Source organism: Syngnathus leptorhynchus, chromosome 13 (assembly GCF_054491065.1).
Source record: "Syngnathus leptorhynchus isolate UIUO chromosome 13, UIUO_Slep, whole genome shotgun sequence".
Taxonomy (NCBI): Eukaryota; Metazoa; Chordata; class Actinopteri; order Syngnathiformes; family Syngnathidae; genus Syngnathus; species Syngnathus leptorhynchus.
The window spans coordinates 225941-245187 of NC_141207.1; the positions used below are offsets into that span (position 1 = coordinate 225941).

At 52.4% G+C, this 19247-nt stretch overlaps 4 protein-coding genes across 13 annotated transcripts; 1 reads left to right on the forward strand and 3 right to left on the reverse strand.

Annotated features, from left to right (window-relative positions):
• Positions 1-371: 371 nt before the first annotated feature.
• thop1 (thimet oligopeptidase 1) lies at positions 372-6591 on the reverse strand. Of its 2 annotated transcripts, none has more exons than XM_085928736.1 (14): positions 6433-6591; positions 5217-5423; positions 4310-4458; positions 4116-4223; positions 3941-4043; positions 3658-3815; positions 3438-3573; positions 3172-3314; positions 2826-3049; positions 2516-2717; positions 2257-2443; positions 2065-2193; positions 793-929; positions 372-569 (listed from the first exon to the last, which is right to left on the reverse strand). In XM_085928736.1, exons 1-14 carry the CDS (start codon positions 6443-6445, stop codon positions 408-410), a joined length of 2058 nt encoding a protein of 685 aa, XP_085784862.1. In that variant the 5' UTR covers positions 6446-6591; the 3' UTR covers positions 372-407. The 2 variants fall into 2 exon arrangements, with proteins under 2 accessions (XP_085784862.1, XP_085784863.1); XM_085928737.1 differs by lacking the exon at positions 6433-6591 and adding an exon at positions 5659-5693.
• A 159-nt stretch (positions 6592-6750) lies between these two features.
• reep6 (receptor accessory protein 6) lies at positions 6751-10239 on the reverse strand. The gene is made up of 6 exons (XM_085929059.1): positions 10051-10239; positions 9503-9596; positions 9211-9349; positions 8971-9139; positions 8384-8505; positions 6751-7467 (listed from the first exon to the last, which is right to left on the reverse strand). Exons 1-6 carry the CDS (start codon positions 10181-10183, stop codon positions 7456-7458), a joined length of 669 nt encoding a protein of 222 aa, XP_085785185.1. The 5' UTR covers positions 10184-10239; the 3' UTR covers positions 6751-7455.
• Positions 9786-17381, forward strand: LOC147046698 (tetraspanin-33). 8 transcript variants are annotated; one of them, XM_085929048.1, is made up of 9 exons: positions 9786-9935; positions 10019-10851; positions 11342-11443; positions 11753-11877; positions 11935-12009; positions 12084-12179; positions 12245-12373; positions 12709-12873; positions 13205-15140. In XM_085929048.1, the coding sequence occupies exons 2-9, from the start codon at positions 10698-10700 to the stop codon at positions 13346-13348; spliced, it is 990 nt and encodes a 329-aa protein (XP_085785174.1). In that variant the 5' UTR covers positions 9786-9935; positions 10019-10697; the 3' UTR covers positions 13349-15140. The 8 variants fall into 8 exon arrangements, with proteins under 8 accessions (XP_085785174.1, XP_085785177.1, XP_085785175.1 ...); XM_085929051.1 differs by adding an exon at positions 17321-17381 and having other exon boundaries at positions 9834-10851; positions 13205-13267; XM_085929049.1 differs by having other exon boundaries at positions 9834-10851; positions 12712-12873.
• Positions 13834-19122, reverse strand: LOC147046699 (excitatory amino acid transporter 5-like). 2 transcript variants are annotated; one of them, XM_085929047.1, is made up of 11 exons: positions 17780-19122; positions 17380-17459; positions 16846-17061; positions 16597-16639; positions 16317-16515; positions 16127-16226; positions 15801-16034; positions 15504-15698; positions 15299-15433; positions 15045-15147; positions 13834-14766 (listed from the first exon to the last, which is right to left on the reverse strand). In XM_085929047.1, exons 1-11 carry the CDS (start codon positions 18041-18043, stop codon positions 14620-14622), a joined length of 1716 nt encoding a protein of 571 aa, XP_085785173.1. In that variant the 5' UTR covers positions 18044-19122; the 3' UTR covers positions 13834-14619. The 2 variants fall into 2 exon arrangements, with proteins under 2 accessions (XP_085785173.1, XP_085785172.1); XM_085929046.1 differs by lacking the exon at positions 13834-14766 and having other exon boundaries at positions 14848-15147.
• Positions 19123-19247: the final 125 nt, after the last annotated feature.

Consider the following 19247-nt stretch of genomic DNA (forward strand, 5'->3'; position numbering starts at 1 on the left):
CTAACAATTTTACATCCATTGCAGCCTGGTGATCCTGAAAGGGAGGGGGATCCTTCCATGTGTGGTCCCTTCTCAAGGTTTCTCATTTTGAGTTTTTCCTTGCCCTTTTGGGAGCTCAAGATCAGGGGATGATTTGAGAATAATTGCTGTCAATTGTTTGTCTATGTGAAGCCCTTTGAGACTGCTTGTGATTTAGGGCTCTACAAATAAACGTGACTTGCTTAAAAATAGGTCTTTTTAGGGATAATCGTCAGAATACTCAGCATTGTCGCTTTACCCTTCATGACGGCTCCAGTGAAAGCAGGTGTCAAGTTCTTTTCACTGCACTGCTTTCGTCGGGGAAAAAAAAGACACGCAGACAGCACATGCGGTGGGTGACAGGAGCCACTTGTGTTGCTTTTATTTGCTCAGCATGGACACGGCGTCGCAGGCTCCAGATCCAGAGGCAGCCCTTTGCTGATAAGGAACGCTTCTTGCTTGGGTTCGCGGCCCAGGAACTTCCTCAACAAGTCTGCCGCGTCCACAGAGCCGCCGGGGCCCAGGATGCACTTCCTATAGTCCAGGCCCACCTGCGCACAAGCGCACACACCCGAAAGAAGTAGATTGTCAGTTCTTGACATTTTTTTAAACATCCCAGCTTGATTTCGCTACAAAGAACAGCCAGCGGGAGAAGTGTCCTGACCGGAATTGATCCGGCAGAAAGCTCGCCGGTTCCCGTCAGGGATTAATCTTGTTTCTGTGTGCTTGTTGTGTGTTTGTGCCTGCATACGCTGTATTTGTGCCACGGCTCACCTCTGGATTCATGATTCCTTCCTGTTTGAAGCGGGCATAAAACATGTCCATGGAAAACACCTCGCTCCACAGGTAGCCGTAGTACTGCGCGTCATAGCCGTCGGACAAATGGCCAAACGTGGCCGGCATGTTGGTGTCTGAGGACGGGCGGGCACAGGTATAAGCGTGGGTGGGCGGGTCACACGTCAAAGAAAACACAAGCCAACAACTCGCACGTCCTTTTCCAGCGACTGCATGAAAACGCAGACCACCTGGAGCACGTCAATGTTGCAGCGCGTAGCCAGTAGCCTTTTTTGGCATGGGCAAGATGGGTGGGCTCCCCAGGGTGGCATTTTTTATGTCAATTTAGGGCCTCCTTCAGCTGCAGGCCGATTGGACAAGCCTGAGGCAAGTGAGGAATTGGCTAAGAGCGTTATCAGAGACAGTTTTTCACGTGCCGACCGACGTACTTTCATCAGAAGAGGTGGGGACACTGATGGTGTAGGGCAGGGGTCGGGAACCTATGGCTCGCGGACAAATCTGGCATTTGTTGACACAACTGAAGTCATAAATCATTTTGTTATATTATTAAAGTAAAAATAGACCTCCTGAAATCCAAATGTTCAATTAGCTTAGAAAATATAAAATAAGATCCCATCTGTTTTCTACTGCTGAAATTCACGGTTGCGTCATATCATATTAAAGGTTGCTGGTATGGACTGAGTATGTTGCTGTGAGCAACATGTGTGAGCATATACATTTCATTGTTACTACTGTCCACTGTTGTGCCGTTTGTCCGATCGCGGCGGAGCTGCCATTTGATTGGCGGCTCCGCCGCGCTCCTTTAAGTTGGCCTCGCATCGTACGAGTAGCCGTTACGCAGCGGCACGGAGACTAACGCTCGCCAGCAAATGTATTTTGTTGTCTCGATCGATGACTCATGTTTGGTGTTTTGCCGAGAGTATTTCATTGACTTTATTTTTGCCAATAATTCAGTAAAGCAATTAAAACTCAACCACGTCTTCCCTCCTGCGTTCTGACCGACACTCGGGGGCGAAAAGAGCATAACCGTCCGAGCCGATTCCCTATACCGGGGGTCGGGAACCCAAAATGTTCAAAGAGCCATATTGGCCCGAATAAAATAAAAACCTTACCTGTCTGGAGCCGCACAAATCTAATTTTATAAGGCAACATAGACTGTCAATACATAAGCTGTATGCTTACTAATAAAAGATTGAAAAATAATAAGAATAGTGGTAACAATTCGATCATTTATTCTGTGGAAATACTCACTGGGAGAAGCAGGAATTCCGAGCACTTCTTGGCAGAGTCGCGCGTACTCCTCGGCAGGGTCCAGGCCGCTGCGCGTGTGCAGCGCCTGATCCACCTTTGCTAGCACGATTTGCCTCAGGTTGAAGAGTCCTGCGGGCAGGCAATGGCATCAAGTGCCTTCATACGCGCGTGCGCACAAGGGACTGGACTGACCGGTGTTGGCCAGGCGAGACTTGATGAGTTTGTCCAGGAGCTCCTCGGGGATGGGCCGCTGCGTGCGATAGTGTCTGGACATCCTGCGGAGAGGTTCCTTCTCCCACACCCAGTTCTCCAACATCTGCGACGGCGCCTCCACAAAGTCGCGCTCCACGTGAGTGCCACTGAACATGGCGTAGTTAGCCTGCGGGGCGGGGCGGGGCGGGGCCACTGTTAGCGTGGGTTTTGCGATTTTGCCGACGGGCGTACGCGGCACCTGCGCACAGAGCTGATGCATGACGTGTCCAAACTCGTGGAAGTAGGTCTCCACTTCGTCGTGCTGCAGCAGCGAGGGTGCGGCGAGCGTGGCCTTGCTGAAGTTGGCCACCATGGCGGCCACCGACATCTGACGACGGCCGTCGGCTAGGAGGCAGCCGGGTTGGAGGCCGAAGCACGCCGCGTGGCTGTACTTTCCTTCCCTGGGAGCACAGCACATGCGTGGGCATCACTCTCACTCAATGTAGAGCGCCGGCTGCGTGTCAGTGGGCCACCTCACGGTCCGCCGCAGCTACGGCAGATGTGCTCACCTGGGGTACAGGTCCAGGTAGAACTGTCCCAGCACCTGGCCCTGGCTGCGGTCCTTCACAACGTAGACCTTGACGTCGGGGTGCCAGACAGGAGCACTCTGGAGCAGCTCAAAGGTCAGACCCAGGAGCTCCTGGTAGATATCCAGCAAACCCTGGGTCACCACATCCATGGGGAAGTACTCCTTCAGGAGGTTCTGGTCCACCGCATACTGGCTCTCCTCCACCTACCGCCACCGCACAAACAAGAAAAATAGCGCGAGGACCGCTCGGTGTCAGGGGGCTGAGAAATCTCAGGTCCGGCACTGGGGCTGACTTTGAACCCCATTTGAAAGACTTTTGGTGTCACCTGCGTCATAAAGTAGCGCGTGTCCCAAGCGTGCAGTTGCCCATCAAAGTGCAGCGCCCGCTTGAGGCACTCCTCCTCCTTCAGCTTGAGGATGAGATGGCGCTCCTGGTCCCCCAAAGGTTTCAGTTTGTGGGACAGCTCCTCTGTGGAGACGGACCGGCAGGCAGGGTCGTGAGTAAGAGGGGACGCGGATGCCAAGCGGGCCTCATGCGGATGCCAGGCGCGGACGCCAGGCGCGGACGCCAGGCGGACGGACGAGCGCTCACCCAGGAAGACGGCCACCCGCTTGGCTGACTTGACCATGTTCATCTCCAGCACAAAATCGGCGTGGGTGCCAAAACCCAGGAGGGAACTCTTCCGAGCGCGGAGGGCAATCATCTCCTTCAGTATGGCTGAGTTCTCCTGCAAGGGCGGGGTGCCGCATCAAGGACGGACGGACGGACAGAAGAGCGCAAAAAGTGCTGGCCGCAGAGGAAGGGTGCTCACCTCCTTGCAGCGAGAGTTGAAGGCTTCCTCCAGCTTCCTTCGAGTTTCAGGCACAAAGCACTTCTTCATGGTGGGAAAGTAGTGAGGATACTTCAGGGTCACCTTCAGATTCTCTCCATCTTTGTCCAGCGAGCTCAGGAAGTCTTCCGGCAGGCCGCCTGCAGCGAGAGGAGCGGGAAGAAAAATCAAGAGAAGGAGCAAGGGAGAAAAGAGAAAAGGCAAAAAGCAGAAGAGGAACAAGCGAGACACGCTCGCTCGCTCGCTCGCTCGCTCGCTCACCCACCCAGTTGCTCCCTGTTGAAGCTCAGGCTGGTGGTGTCCTCATTCAAGTTTTTGTTGAAGTCGATGCACAAGGTGCTCAGCGTCTTCTTGATACTCTTGATCTCCTACGCGATCGCACGCGCGCACAAGATGAAGCCGCAGCGCGTGTGTGCTGAGAGGCGGTCGGCGGCCGGCACCTCCTGCGTGTCTTTGGGAAGGTGGAGCCCGTTCCTCCGGCCCAACTTCAGGAGGCGCTCCATGTAGCGCTGTGACTCGGCGGGCAGGCTGGCGCACTCCAGCTTGTCCTGCGCGCACAGAGCACAGGGGCCGTCGGCGGCGCTAAGCCAGCAGACTGGGGGAGGGCCGAGGTGACGTGATGGTGGGTGGCTACCTGCAAGGCCACAATCCTAAGGTAGACGTCCTCCCTCATGCTCATCTCTACGTCAAACTCGGACAGACGTTTGTCGGCTTGTGTGCTGGCCGCTCGCACCTCCTTGCAGGGAGAAACGTGCTGAGGGAAGTCCAGTGTGTTCCGCTCCACTGGAGGAAACGCAAAGCTGTTAGCCATGACCACCGAGGCCCGACCACCCGTTCCCGGTTGACCTTTTTTCCAAAGGGGAGCCTCGCGAAGCCTTCGGAGGAGTGCGCCGGCCAGCAACACGCGTAATGCCACGCTTGCCGTTTGAGCCCAAAGCGCTGACGTCAGCCATCTTTACAGGTTAGGCTCAGCGTTCCTGCACGCCTTAACAAAGGCGGGCAGCTTGACAAAAGCCGCGTTGGCCACGTTTGTGTTGACGCGGCGCTTGGAAGGTTCCCAACAGCGGGCCCCAAGCCACGGTTGCTTTTATTCCAAATTGACAGCGCAGTAAAAGGCACGAGCTTGAATTGCAAACAGTTCACTCGCTGTGTGAGAGCCGCGAGACTCACTCGGTCAAAAATAAAAGGCTCGCATTCCAGCCTCTTGTCAGATTTCTGTGGTCCTCTGTTCGAGCAGCCAGCCAGCCTATGTTTGTGTCGCTTCCAAGAAAACTCGAAGCCACTTTGGCGTCGGGAAATAACTGTCGGCGAGCGGTGACGGAATGGTTAGCAACCCACTTAGGCGTGTAGCTTTTTCACACTGACAATTTGGAATCACGTCCGTTTTTGGAATAGTTAGCAAAGTTAAAAAGCCCGATTGTTCGATGACTATAATCGCGGTGAGGTGCAGGCCGAAAGTTAGCAGTCTGCTTTCGGGTTCCTTCACTCCCGAAAAGGAAAGTGCGGCGAGAGGGGGCGGTCGCGGCGAGACGGGCACGCACCCGTGTAGTCCACCTCCACGTCAGCCAGCGCCTTTACAGTGTTCTGGAAGGTGACGGCGTCCAGGTCCTGAGCGCCCACAGCGTCGTAGACCCTCTTGGTGTCTGCCATCAGCCTGTCGGCCGCCTGCAGAATCTGCTCTGCGCTCAGGTCCCATCGCAGGCGGTTCACCGGGAACACGCCGCCGTCGCCGCCCGACGCCGCCTCACCTGAAAGACGCGGCAAAGGTGATGATGATGCCGCCCAACGGTTGAATGCGCCGGGAACGGATGGCTTCAAAACGTTTCTCGGTTTAGATGACCTTTGCTGGCTTGGGAGCACCCTATGTTCAGGTTAATGGGCGGTTTGACAGCTCCTCAACTTGGTGTTCAGAAAAGAAGCTGTCACTATTCAAGCCTTAGGAAGCGTTTGTCGTTTTGCTTTGGCAACACGTTGTGTGCTCATCTGTAGGGCTCATGTTGACGTCTGACCACTATTTGCTCGTCAAAAGCCAGCCCGTGCTCCCTTTTTAGCAACATTCCCATCTGCAGCTTGTTTGTCCTCAGTTGACAAATCGAGTTGGTGGTGTTAAATGTAGCTCCTCTTGAAATGGCCATGTTGAAGACATTGAAAGTACCTTTAGGACAGTTTTCCCCCCCACACTTGTGACATTCTCGCCACGGAGGTTTGTATTAGGCAGCTAGCGTCAACCGTCACTATGGGGTACTTGACGTCAGTTGTCGTAAAGATCGGCACGACTCGTCAGTTAATGTAGCAGAGCTTCGATCACCGGACAATAGGAATAGATGGAGCCAATCAGATGGAGATCGGGACATCCCTACCATCCTCTTCCAACACTAAGGTCCCGTGGAATCGTAATGTCTCCGGACCATCATGTGGCAGCAATTTTGCATTCACGCAGCAAAATAAAAAGTGGATTTCTGAGCTATGAATCGGGGCCATTGCGTCTTTTCCATCATTACAATTGTACAAAGGGCTTAATAAGATGAAAAAAGCTACTGCGCGGGACGGAGCAGATGACAAGAGCAAGTTAGTTGTCCATCCATGCGCTCGCTTTTGGGGTGAAGCGAGTCGCTAGCACGATCGAGCAACTAGCTAGCCGGCGAGCCAGCTAACCGCACTTGCGCTCGCGAATCTTCCGACAGGTCGGTCGGTCGGTCGGTCGTTCGGTTAGGCTAGGTCGCTCAAAGACGCCGGCAGCGCATGTTGTGTGCTCACCTGTAGGGCTCATGTTGACGTCTGGACACGATTTGCTCGCCAACAAGCAGCCCGTGCTCCCTTTTGCTGCCACAGACAATGTGCGAGCAAGTAGAACGCCTCGCCTCCCTCCCACATCCGGTGGCGATTTTCAAAGTCAACTACGGGTACACTACGTGAACACTTGTCAACATCGCCAGTCGTGACAACTAGAGGGGGTCAAGCAGGGGACTCGTGTCCGCGTGTTGAGTTCAAATAAATATAGCATGCTTTATGAGGCACATGGACTCAAATTACAAATCATCCGCTATACAAATCGTAGTCGAGCGTATGAGACACTTGATTCGTTTATTCAAGAATTGATTCGCCATGTTTGAGCGTGCCAAACAAGGAATTTGACTTGGTTACATCACAGTCTCTGTTCAACATTTAGGTGACTAACAACATTCAGGACATGTGAAAATGACAAATGACTATATATTCTCAGCCATCCCCGGATCTTAAACTCCCATGAGGGCAAGGAATAACTCAAACCTTGAGAAGAGACCACAGATGGGAGGGTCCCTCTTCCAGGATGACCAGGCTGCAATGGATGCAGAGAATACACATAGTGCAAACAGTGTAGACAATCCAAAAAGGTGTGGAGAGCAGGATGTTATAGCACAGCAATGACTCTGAGACTCTAAGAGTGGTGTGAGTTCATCAGAGCAACAACCTGGAGGAAGAAGCTGTCTCTGTGTCTGCTGGTTTTAGCGTACAGAGCTCTGTATCGCCGTCCGGAGGGGAGTAGTTCAAACAGACTGTAACCTGGGTGAGAAGGGTCTGTAGGGTCACAAAACTGGGTCAAGAAGAAAATGGGTCACCATTTCATCAGCTTCTATGAATACGAATAAAGTGAATTTGATTGATTTCAGGGATAAGGAACATTTTCAAGATTGATTGATTTGCTAGAAGCAAGAAAGACAACAGCAGGAAGAAAAAAAAAACTCCAACGTGGCACTCCTTCTCCTACGGATCGGACCAGGCCCCACCTTCTCTCGGCGCTCAGGAAACGAGCTGAAGGCAATGAACAATACAGTGTTCCAATTTCATATGCTCTAACAGAGAACAACAAGTGAAAGTCTTTTCGTTGGCAAAAAACAAAAAGGCAATTGATTTGTAACGTGTGTCCAAGTACCGTATTTTTCGGACTATAAGGCGCGCCTTCAACGAATGGCCCATTTTAAAACCGTGTCCTTATATAAAGCGCACGGGACTATAAGGCGCACCATTAATGCATCAAAGTCAAAGTCAGCTTTATTGTCAATCACTTCACATGGCAAGACACACAAAGAGATCGAAATTGCGTTACCCACTATCCCACGATAGATAGATATCATCACGTCAAGGGATCGTGTCAGATTTTTCATCCAAATCAAATCATTGTCCATTTTATCTTTTTTATTTCAACTTCAGACGCAAAAAGATTACTTTATAATCACAAAATAATGATCCATAGTCTTTTTCATTCATGATTCACAGTCTTCAGCGGGCCACTTATGATTGATTTCATGACACAATGCTTCGGGACAGTTTAAATTGAGGAATTTGGTCCATATATAAGGCACACCGGTCTATAAGGCGCACTATCGGCCTTTGAGGAAATTTGAGGTTTTTAGGTGCGCCTTATAGTCCGGGAAATACGGTACCTACATTTTGAAAATCAAATGCTAACACACAGCAAGGATAGATGGCTTTGTGATTGTTAAATTGCAAAAGACCATTGCCAGCTAAAAGACTTGGGGTGAGATATGATGAAAAGGGTGTGGGTGTGGTGTGAAATGCGAGGAAGGGGCAGGAACTAGAGTGACATGCTAGCATGCTAACTACTCTTACCTGCTTGTTAACCCAGGAAAGGCTAAAGGGGGTTGGATGATATGATGAAAGAACAAAGAGGAGTCTTTTTGGAGGGTTTGACTTTGACAGTACGCACCTCTTGCTCTTTGCTCAGAGGAGATGTGTGTTTTCTTCTCACGGAACTTTCCACGGACGCACTTGGCAGACTTTTCGCTTCGGGCGACACCAAGGCTTTGTTTTTCACCAGGGTGGACAAAACTGTGAAGAGAGCACAGCAGGACGTGGAGCCAATGTGGACTGCCCGGTTCATTTTGAGCAGATAGGGGCTGGGTGAACTCTGGATGACCTATAAAAGAATCTTTTATAACTCGAAAATCGTTGTCGCACAAACCCAAAATTTGACGGCACAAACCAGCACAAAGGAAGCACAAAGGAAACAGACTACTTTCCTTCAATTTTGCTTCACGCAGGTCTGCTCTGTGCCGATTTAGACCTGCCCCAATGGATGTAAAAAGGCACTGCCGGTACACTGTGGTCTTAACCGGCGGCAAGTTTCATGGGCTTTTGTGAACTTCCCTCGGCTGATCTACGCAGCCATATTTCATCGTGTGGCTCCTTGCTTGAAGTGCAAATGCTTTGGTCTGGTCTGGAATGACTTGGTCGGTCTAGACCCGAATGGACCGACAGGTTTAGGCTTTAGGTGGGAGTGGACCCGCGTGGTACCTTCCCTGGTGAGGTTCTCTGCTGCGCTCATGGCCTTCCCACTGAGGTCGCTGACCATGTTGTCCACGGTGGCTTCGTGACGGAGGAAAATGGGTCGGACTACGCGGTCGTAGAGAACCCGGGATCCGTTCCAGGCCACGGGGAGCATGCACCACAACAGGAACAAACACTGCGGCCAAGGCATGAGACCGGGAGAAGGGTGTGGCGAGGCGTGGCGAAGGAGGCTGGGAGGTTGTTTACCTTAAAGGCGTAGTAGAAGGGAAACCAGTAGAGGAAAATGTCAGAGAAGAACTCGCCCAGACTGAAGACTCCATAGACCACCCAGTAGGTCAGCCATTTTGTGTCGTCTTCTTTGCTCGGACTCTCGATGGCTTTGACTCTGAACACACAAATATCATGGACGGACTTCCCCCACCGGTAGAAGCCGTTTGGACTCGCACGCAAAGTCCTCAGCTGGACTCCGAGGATACGGAGTATGCACTTTGTCAAGTGTTCTAGTCTATTCCAAACGGCGGATCTCCGAGGGACTCACGAGTAGTACGCCGGGTAGACAAAACCGATCAAGTTGCAGAGCAGGGCAGCGCCGTAACCGTAGACCAGGTATAAGCCCGTCACTGACACCGCACCTGAGGGAGGGAAAGGCGCAGGACAGCGGCTCATTTCCACAAGGTCTATCAGGCAGGCGACGATATCAAAGCCGGCAGACGCAAAAGTTCAGCGCGTCCTGTGTGCCCGGCCGGACAGCCGTGTTGATTCCACATTTGGACGTTGACAGGCCCCAAATGGAAAGTGGTTATCAAATGAGCATGTGAGCACTTCTTTTCAGTGTCCTGTCTGTTGCATCCAAAGGCTACATGGCACCGACACGGGCGCCACGCTGGCGTATCGATTTTGTTCTTTGCCACTGAGCCAAACTCTGCTTGTGATGTTCATTAGCACACGCGCACCTAATTAGCTGGCTCATGGTAACTCCGCCACACTTAGCACACGCGCAGCGCCACGTGGCTTCGTCTTTGACAGATTAAGGCAATCCTCTTGTAACACGCAGATTCATTCGCACATGCACTGGATGGAGCGTACCGGCCGCAAGGATCTTCTTCTTCACTCCCGTCTTCTCCTCGACCTTCCCCAGGAAGTCAGCGACGACGTTCTTTTCGTTGAGAAACCTCTCGGCTCGTTCTTTGGCCGCAGAAAGGAAGCTGAGAAGGCCCATGTCTTCGTTGTCCTCTATGTCTTCGACAGAGGATGAAAAGAACCTGCCGCACGCACGCCAAGGGGTGGGGCAGGGTTAAGTCTGATGCGATCAAAGCAGGTCACTTCATTGGGCCAAATGAAAGATGATGTCACATGTTGCCATAGTGAGCCAGAAGCTTTGTCACTCTCAGCTGAAGTTGATCAGAACACGGTCTTGTTGACTATGAAGAGCAAAAACCCATAGATTCTTGCCAACACACATTGACAGGCTAATGATTAGCATGTTTCACATTTCCTTGCTCTCTCGTCTTTCCTCTCCTTCTCCTCTGTTCATCAGGTTTTTAGGCACGTTGGGTTAGGAACGTTGTGTGTGTGCTGTCACTTGTTGAGCTTTGCTTCAAAACACCTGCGTCGGCTCGGCTGTCATTACACCTGAAAAGATAGGGCATGACTTTCATGATAAATTGTCACCGTCCCAAAACTCCAAAGTGGCTTGCTCCCTCCCAGCCAGTACGGGCGTCTCGTGAGCAGGAATGCAGCACAGGCCACCACACGCTCCTTTGGTAGCGCCCTCAGAAGGGGCCTCCCTCCCTCCCCACCTCAACCTCATCCACCACCGCCGCCGCCGCCATGAGAGGATACCGTGCCGTCAAGTACTTGCTGTTTATCCTCTGCTACGTCTTCTGGGTAAGTACAATGCAGCTTTTCTTCTATTTGTCACACTGCACTTAAAAAGTCTTCCTTCCTCCCCGGGGCGGAGCGTACAATGTCTTTTTTCACATTTCCAGCACATCTCGGAGACAAATTGTGTCCGCAACTGGACAGACGTCTCGGAGTCAGTTCAAGTCGCTTTAGTTTGCTCCTAATCACAAAAGAGCTGGTAAATATGAATGGCACGTAAAGCCCTCCCCGCAAGGCGACGTGAATGAGGCTACGCTGGCCCGTTGGAGACACGGGCTTGCCACCCTTTCCAGCACTTCCGATAGGCGGGATGAGCGATCCTGGGTCTACGGACTCTGAGCCATTTGCCATTTTCATCCACATTTGAAAGAGGACGCCTCGTCGGTCCTATTTTAAGTCTCATCTACCGAGCGGCCGTTTTGAAGAAATCCGATATTCCGTCTGTACTGTCGCCGTGATGACAAAGGTCATCCGGTAAGGTTGTGCTATTGTTCAGGTGTTGAGCGCCGTCCTTATTGCGGTGGGAATCTACGCCAAGGTGGCCAAGGAGAAAGGTCAGAGCGTCCGCACACGTCACTCGACCGCCACACGGGCATACGTGAGCGACTTACATTTCCTGTTCTAACCTCAAAGCGGTTCACATTTACGAGTCCAACTTGCCGGCGACCTTGCGGAAGTCAGCGGCAAATTTGAGAGTGCGTTGGTGACACTCAAAGGCCAACTAAGCAACGTGCATTGAGAACAAGTGGCCACTTCCTCATTGCGCTTCTTTTTGTCCACGCCAAATTGTGTGCGTTGAAAGACAGAATGATGTATTTTGGAATTTTGGACGGCATCTTTTGAGCTGGGTCATTACGCCACGCCGCCCGTGTCCCATCTTGCCGTCCAAATGAGTGTGACGTTGCAGATGTGGTGGATACCCTGACATTGGACCCTGCTCTGCTCATGATGGCCATTGGTTCCCTGACCTTCTTCATCACCTTCCTGGGATGCTTGGGAGCTCTGCGCAACATCACCTGCCTGCTCAAGACGGTATGACATTACACCTCAGAGGACTTGGTGTGGTTGTTACATCCTCTCTTCCTGTAGTTTGCGTGCATCCTGGCGCTGTTGCTCCTCCTGCAGCTGACAGTGGGAGTCGCGGCCTATCTCTTCACTGACGTGGTAGGACGGACGGACGCCTTATGAGTGCGGATGAATGCTTTCCTTGGTGACGTGACAAGAATTTTGCCGTGGAGGTGATGGAACGGACGGAGCGGCTGATGATAACTAGCGTCGTCGGCTATCGGGAGGATCGCGACTTGGAGAACGCCATCGACTTTGTCCAAAAGAAGGTACGAGCACTTAAGGCGGGCCACGGGGGCAGAGCGTGGTTTCACACAGCCATCTGTGCGTTCAGTTCCACTGCTGCGGTGTGGAGGGCTACCAGGACTGGTCCAGGAATGTCTACTTTGAATGCTCCGACGCCAATCCCAGCGTGGAGGCCTGCGGCGTTCCCTTCTCCTGTTGCATGGCCCCCAGCAACCAGGTCACTCACTCAATTGCTCGCTCACTCCCTCGTTTGTCACTCCGTCCCAGAAAGTAGACCTAAATGAGGACACGGCTGGCTGGAGTGAAGTGAAAGCGGAGGATCGGTCGAGGTGGGGACGGGGGGGAGTCAAGCGGAGAAAGGCGAAGAAAGAAACGGGCCAGGGTGGGCAGATAGCATGAGAGAGTGCTCGTGTTTCCACTTTCCAAAAGGGAGGGTCTCGTACGGAAATTCTTAGAGCCGGTCCCCATGGGTCCTCGGGCCCGGTCCTTTGAACAGTTTCTCAGGGCTGCTTCTCAAGCCCGATCTTCTGAAAGGTCTCTGTGTGTCCTCAGCAGTTGGTGCTGAACACCATGTGCGGCTTTGGGACCCAGCGGCAGGAGCGCTCGCTGGCCCAGGGGGCCGTCTTCCTGGACGGATGTTTGGACAAGATTGCTCGGTGGCTAAAGCAAAACGCCAGGATGGTGGGCGGCCTCGCCGGAGGGCTGCTGCTTCTTCAGGTAAGAGACATCGGGTGGGGCTTTTGACTTACTTGGGCATGCATACATCAAGGGTGGAGTGCCAAACAAAAATCATGCGCAGCAATAAAAAGTACAAATCAACGATTTCACCGTATTTTTTAACATATTAGCAAGATGCCTGAAAGAAATTTAAGAAAGAATGCTTAAGAAATATTTGAAGTGAGGCACTTCAGTCTGACATTGGTTGAATCAATTATTTTCCCAATCAGCCGTGTGTCACCAAAGTTTTTCCTTCTCTGAGCCAGCCACCTTCCACAGCATGTTCCCGAAGACAATTCACTACAATACTTTGGTGTGTGTGCATTCTCAGACCTGCACGATGTCGCTGGCGTGGGCTCAGGTGTGCTGGATCAACAAAGTTGGCCGGCGCAAGGTGATGTCAGCGAGCAGGATTGCTTCGTCGCAGAAAAAAGACCACATGTGGTTTCCCGCCTTCGCTGACTTTGACGAGTAATGACATGGCGCACCAGCTGCATTCAGATAACACACACACACACACACACACACACACACACACACGGCCAGAATGAAGTAACCCACCCAGCTTTGCTGCATCCCGTAATACATAGAAGCGCTGAGGAAAATTCAAAATAAAGAGAAAGCTGAAAATTCAGGCAAAGTAAAGTACAAAGTAATGCTTTTGCTACCTTGACCTTTGTCCCAAGGAACCAAGGGGAAGAGCTTTGTTTTGACAACACTGGCATTCTCGCGGCATCTCGATGGTCTTAGGTCTTTTACTCGGACAAAAGCACAACATTCATCTTTGCAGCTTGATAGGCGGTGACCTCCTGGAGGTCAACTTTGGGTTATCATTCACCTTTGAGCGCCCCCTACAGGCTAAATGCCACTAAGGGCGTTATCGCCTTTTGTCGACGACAGCTGCAAAACTGCGGAGGAAACGTCCAAATCAAGAAGAAACGTTGCCAAAGCGTGTTACAAAATAGTTTAATGTCATACAGCATCATCAGAACAGTCATTTAAAAATGTGTAGAAAACTTGGCAGACGGAAGACCCCCACATTAAGGCAGACAAAGCGCAAGAGCACAGACCGGGCCTGCCTGCCTGCCTGCCTGCCTGCCTGCTTCAAATTGGCCAATTGTCATTTTACAAATGCAGCAAATGCAAAGCTGCACACATTGTCATTTTAGGTCGTTTGGATTTTGTGCACCACTTTGGGTTTTAATTGGGGCAGGGCGATATAGTAATGGAATGTTTTCATTTGGAGATTTACATTTAGTTCGTTTTCAGGGGGGCTGAGTTGTTTTTTATTAGTTTGAGTTTTGCCCAAGTTCATGTATTAACGACTCAATTTTCTCTACGATTAATATTACTTTTGTGAACGTAAAACGTGTCAGTTAGTTTTACATTTTAAGAACCGGTTTTTTTTCCTTCATGAACAAAAATGTTTTTTAATTTCAATTTGAGTTACTGGGCGGCTCTGTGGCGCACTGGGTAGCACGTCCGCCTCGCAGTTAGAAGGGTGTGGGTTCAATTCCACCTTGACACGGAAATGGGAAGTAAGGCGCCAAAGCTCGAGAATGGGCCCCAAGAGATGTGCGCCCTGGCCACTGCCGCTAACAATGGCGGTCAGAAGCGACGCGACCCTCTTGCGCGGCCAGCGGCTAAACCCGCGCATGCGCAAACACCCAGAAAATTGCTCGGGCCACACGGAGGTGGTTGGGATGTTCTTGTCGCCGTGGTAACAGCGGCTAACTGTGTTGGCACTCACACCTGGCAGATGTTGTAGTAGACTGTGTGCGCGTGCCTCTCAAACGCCGCGTCGTTGTCTTGGTGCGTGTGCACGTGTGTCAAAGGCACGTCCACGCGCTGGGCGCCGTTGCCGCACTCGTGTGTGCCGTACGACGGTACGCTCTGAGGAAAAAGAGCCGGCCGTTTGGCATTAGCCGTCTAGCAAATTCATTTTTCCAGATGGATCTTTCATCATTCCTCGTCAAGTGCGTGTGTGTGTGTGTGTGTGTGCGTGTGTTGGGGGGGGTTCAATTAGGAAAATAGAATATTGTACATTCCCAAAAAATTTGCAATAGGTGGTGGCTTGGTTTGGCGTGTGTTTGTTCTTTGGGTTGAAATGTGGAACTCATAAAGGTTTTGCCAGACACCTTCTGGCAATTGAGTGGAAATTGTGTGCGTACCTTTCCTTCGCCGCTGAGGGGGAAGTCCTTGCGACACAGGTGTGCGATGATGCCCGCCGCCAGCGCGTCGCCCAACACGTTGATCATGGTGCGAAATCGGTCCCTGCATGCCCACCCACGCACGCACGCACGCACGCACGCACGCACACGTCACACGAGCGGCAGACGCCACGGCACGTCGCCCACATGTTACCGAAGGGAGACGAGAATATGCACGCGTACGGAATGACACAGAGGGTCCACTGATGACCTACAGGATCCAATCGATGGCCACAATGAGCGTGATGTCGTCAGGGGGCAGGCCCACAGAGGTGAGCACGATCACCATGGTAACCAGGCCTGCCTGCGGGATGCCGGCCGCGCCGATGCTGGCGGCTGTGGCAGTGATGCTGGTGGGCGCAGCGCACACGCGCAAACACAGTCAAGCGTGCCGACACAGGTCGCGGCGACGGGCCTCACCTGATGGTGACCAGCTGGCCAAAGTCCAGCTCGTAGTCGTTGACCTGCGCGATGAAGATGGCGGCCACCGCCTCGTAGAGCGCCGTGCCGTCCATGTTGATGGTGGCGCCCACGGGCAGCACGAAGCGGGCGATCTGCCGGTCCACGTGGCACTTCTCCAGGAGACACTTCATGGTGATGGGGAGCGTGGCCGAGCTGCGCGCACGCCTCACGGTCAACGGTGGCAAAAAGACACTCCAGGAACTCGGCAACCCGGCTGGACTTTGAAGCATGACAATGGGCCCCTTCCCCACTGACCTGGACGAGGTGGCCAGGGCGATGACCAAGGCCTGCAGCAGGCCGCGGATGAAGGTGAACGGGTTCTTCCGAGTCAGCAGGAAGTAGAAGAGGGGCAGCAGCAGCAGGCCGTGCACAAAGAGGCCGGCCAGCACGGTGACGCCGTACCAGCCCAACTTGCGGCCCAAAGTGCTGGGGTCCTGCATGTCCAGGATCTTGCCAGCCACCAAGAAGATGATTCCGAATGGGAAGTACCTGCAAAGGAAGGCAGCGGCGAGCGTCAGGCCATTATCTTTGGACGGGCATCGGGTGATTTATTATCTGTGGATGCTAGCCTTTGGACTCACCACACAGCGGCGTTGATGATCTTCATGACACACTCGTTGATGCACTGACATACGTTGACCAGCGGCGCGCCGCGCTCGCCCATCCTGCCCAGCAGCAAGCCTGGCACCGCACCGCACCCACATTTGCAAAGTGACCCGCCTCATAACATGGCGGGCAAAGCGTATTGAAGAGTGCCTCGACGCCACTCACCCATGGTAGCCGAGAAGATGACGATGCCAAGCACGTTCATCTGCTGGCTGCTTCCCGGGCTGGTCTTGTACATCACTTGGGGCGGCGGCGTCAGCTCCAGCACTACTGTTCGGCCCTCGGCGGCAGGCAGCACGTACACAAAGTTGGGTGTCACTGTCCGGGCGGGCACCTTCAGAATGGGCACCAGGTCTGTCTTGTACTGAAGGAGGCACACGGCAAGCGTGAGGGCGAGCGAGGGGCAGCGACAGGCGCGACAATGGGCGGCGCCGGTCACGCTGACCTGCTGGAAGGTTGCTTCGATCAGATTTGATGGGACCATGTTCCTGTGGGCGGAGCAGCCGAGCGGCACACGTCGGTGATCGGCGCCGCTCAAAGCTAAGCTGGCGCTCAAAGCTAAGCAGATGACTAAATATAGCTCCGTTAGCCTCGGAGCTAATTGGATTCACGTGAGTGTAGAGTCCGTGTGTTTGTATGCCAACGGAACATCTTAGGACGTGCGGGCGGATGTCGGCGGTCAGGGCAGACCCACCTGATGAGGTCAAGGAGAGCGTCGGCCGAGGTCATGACGGGCCCGCCCCCCAGCCGGTTGCTCTCCATGTCGGTGCCAGCGCCCGGCTTGATGATGACCACCAGCACGATGCCCACCACCACCGCCGTGAATGTGGTCCACAGGTAGTAGGTCACCGTCAGCACGCCCATGCGGCAGCACGCGCGAGACTCCATCGACGAGAGGCCCGACATCAAGCTAAGCACATCAAGCATGCATCCAATTTTGCTTTCTTACTGGATTGTCCTTTTGAGAACTTTTGAGAATAAAGTCAGAATTCCGACTTTAGAATCAGAATTCTGCGAAAAAAAATGTCAGAATCCTGTCATCCCTGGGTTTTTTTTTCTTCACTGGCCCGAATCCTCTTCCGTAGAAAACACAATGTCTCAAATGTTTGTTGTAGTTAGTTTTCTTCAAGAGCATTCTTGTTTTGACTCAAATGTTATGTTGTTTTCAGTTTTGGCTGGAGTTCTTCTAGTGACCTGCAATGGCCCAGGCACGGGAGGTCAGTCCTACCTGGAGGTGATGAGCGGCAGGATGAGCATCTTCAGCATCCTCATGAGAAGTTCGCCAGGAAAAGAGAAGTAGATCTTGGCCTGCCGTGCAAAACAAAAAAGAACACCCGTGAGCACCGAGTGGCTCACTAATGAAGCTCCTGGTCAACGCTGCGGCTTTTGCCTCTGTTTGCACCGGCCGTTGGTGTGCAGTGCTACTTTTGACCTGTCTTCTGAGAAGCTGATGTAAAAACGCAACAGTTTTTGTATTCGTTACATACGTGACAGCTTGATAGTCAAGTCCCATCTGGTGCCAACGCTGAAATGTCAAAGTTCTTGGGGTAAAAGATCAAATGTGCTCTCTGCCGCTATGGCACCAATGGTTTGGAGCTAAGGCTTTGCGTATTGGTGGCGGCGGGTACCTGCATGGAGAGCTGCGTGGCCCTCAGCACAAATCCCAGCGCGCAGCCAGTCAGCACGGCCGCCACCGACAGGGTCAGGAGGCCGTTCCTCTTGGCAAAGTTGCGCAGCGCCAGGCGGACGTCACGGGTGGTGGCAGCGGCGCAGAGGAAAGACTTGAGACGCTCCGCTGTTCCCCCTTCATCCCCGTTGGCGCAGGACGAGCGTTCCGAGCGAACGTCCTCTTCCTCGCCGCCGCCTCCGCCGGCCAGTAGAAGCTCGTCCATGACTGTCGCTGGAAAACGGCGAGCGACGGCTCGGCAGCTTCTCCTGCGGGAGGATTAAGTCGACGCCGATTTAGCGGGGCAAAGAGGCTTAGCCTCAGGTACCACGCTCACATCCTCTCCTTCCTCCGCGTAGCCTGGGCCGCTCGGATTCAGAAGTCAACACTACAAAGTGATTACTACAAAGTGATGGGAGAAAGCCAAGCTGCGGATATCAGAAGGAGCTGAGAGACACAGACACAAGAACCCAAACTTTGACATTCAAACAAGGAAATGAACTGTGACGTGACGACATAGGTTTTTAGAACTTCATGATCTGATATGTACGAACGTTGCCTTTTCTGAATGGAGACTTTCTGCTCTTGAGCATGGTCGCACGAACTGTACTTTCCTAAAAACAGAGCTTTCTTAACAAGAATTGTGATTGAACTCAACCAACCTGTGTAAGTTTCATTTTGTTTTGGTGTCTTTTCCTAAAACCGGAAGAAAAAAAAAAAAAAGAACACTAACAGATGATTGACTGTGGGTTTTGCCGCAGATAGCGCGCTTCCCAAATTGTGAACCAAATCCAACTCCATATGGTATCGGTGCGGCTCGGTTACCGTCCCTCTCTGGCCGAGTTGTCTCTCTGGGTGATAAGCTAAAAACTGAAGCCATTGCTCCAGCGTCTCTGGAGTTGGCTGGGAAAGCCTCTTCTGTTTTGAAGGCCTCTTCGGTCAGGTGTTCCAGGTGCGCGCCGCCACCTCGGAACGACAGCGATGGCCAACTTCGGTCTCGGCTGTGCCGAGAGGTTTGCCCTCACATCCTTTCATCACGGCTGGTCAAAAGTAAGCTAGGTTAAACCTTTGCCAAACAGTCTCTTGCCTTGGTTTAATATCAGGCTTTAGGCAGGCCAGGCTCAGGTCCCAGCCAATCGCAGTTCAACTGTTTGCCGGCTTTGCTCACGAGAATTTCAACTGATACCTGAGCAAGCTTGATGTCATTTTCACTTGACAGAAATGCAAAACGTTTTCACATAGTGCTTTGACTCTTGAAAGTTTCCTGAGAGGTGTAAATTTCTTTTTGTGCATTTATCCCACTGTCAACTTGTGTTTTTCTTGGCTAATCGATTAAAGGATGACTAAAATAGTGGTTAGTTGCAGCTTTAGCTATAAGGTTCTATCAAGTCAGCTGAGCAAATCAAATGTCAAATGCAAACTTGTCATCA

What these genes read in the sequence shown, in the direction of transcription:
- thop1 (XM_085928736.1), bottom strand. An exon ending in CGTGGAGGTGGACTACACGG is followed by an intron (nt 4,459 to 5,216) that starts GTGCGTGCCCGT and finishes CGTTTCCTCCAG; the next exon opens with TGGAGCGGAACACACTGGAC. An exon ending in TTAGGATTGTGGCCTTGCAG is followed by an intron (nt 4,224 to 4,309) that starts GTAGCCACCCAC and finishes CTGTGCGCGCAG; the next exon opens with GACAAGCTGGAGTGCGCCAG.
- reep6 (XM_085929059.1), bottom strand. Translation starts at nt 10,183, where the DNA reads ATGGGCCTTCTCAGCTTCCTTTCTGCGGCCAAAGAACGAGCCGAGAGG. An exon ending in GAAGAAGATCCTTGCGGCCG is followed by an intron (nt 9,597 to 10,050) that starts GTACGCTCCATC and finishes TCCCTCCCTCAG; the next exon opens with GTGCGGTGTCAGTGACGGGC. An exon ending in GTCTACCCGGCGTACTACTC is followed by an intron (nt 9,350 to 9,502) that starts GTGAGTCCCTCG and finishes TTGTGTGTTCAG; the next exon opens with AGTCAAAGCCATCGAGAGTC.
- LOC147046698 (XM_085929048.1), top strand. Translation starts at nt 10,698, where the DNA reads ATGCAGCACAGGCCACCACACGCTCCTTTGGTAGCGCCCTCAGAAGGG. An exon ending in TCGACTTTGTCCAAAAGAAG is followed by an intron (nt 12,180 to 12,244) that starts GTACGAGCACTT and finishes CTGTGCGTTCAG; the next exon opens with TTCCACTGCTGCGGTGTGGA. An exon ending in GAGGGCTGCTGCTTCTTCAG is followed by an intron (nt 12,874 to 13,204) that starts GTAAGAGACATC and finishes GTGCATTCTCAG; the next exon opens with ACCTGCACGATGTCGCTGGC.
- LOC147046699 (XM_085929046.1), bottom strand. Translation starts at nt 18,043, where the DNA reads ATGGACGAGCTTCTACTGGCCGGCGGAGGCGGCGGCGAGGAAGAGGAC. An exon ending in ATCATCAACGCCGCTGTGTG is followed by an intron (nt 16,035 to 16,126) that starts GTGAGTCCAAAG and finishes CTTCCTTTGCAG; the next exon opens with GTACTTCCCATTCGGAATCA. An exon ending in GTGGCCATCGATTGGATCCT is followed by an intron (nt 15,148 to 15,298) that starts GTAGGTCATCAG and finishes GTGGGCATGCAG; the next exon opens with GGACCGATTTCGCACCATGA.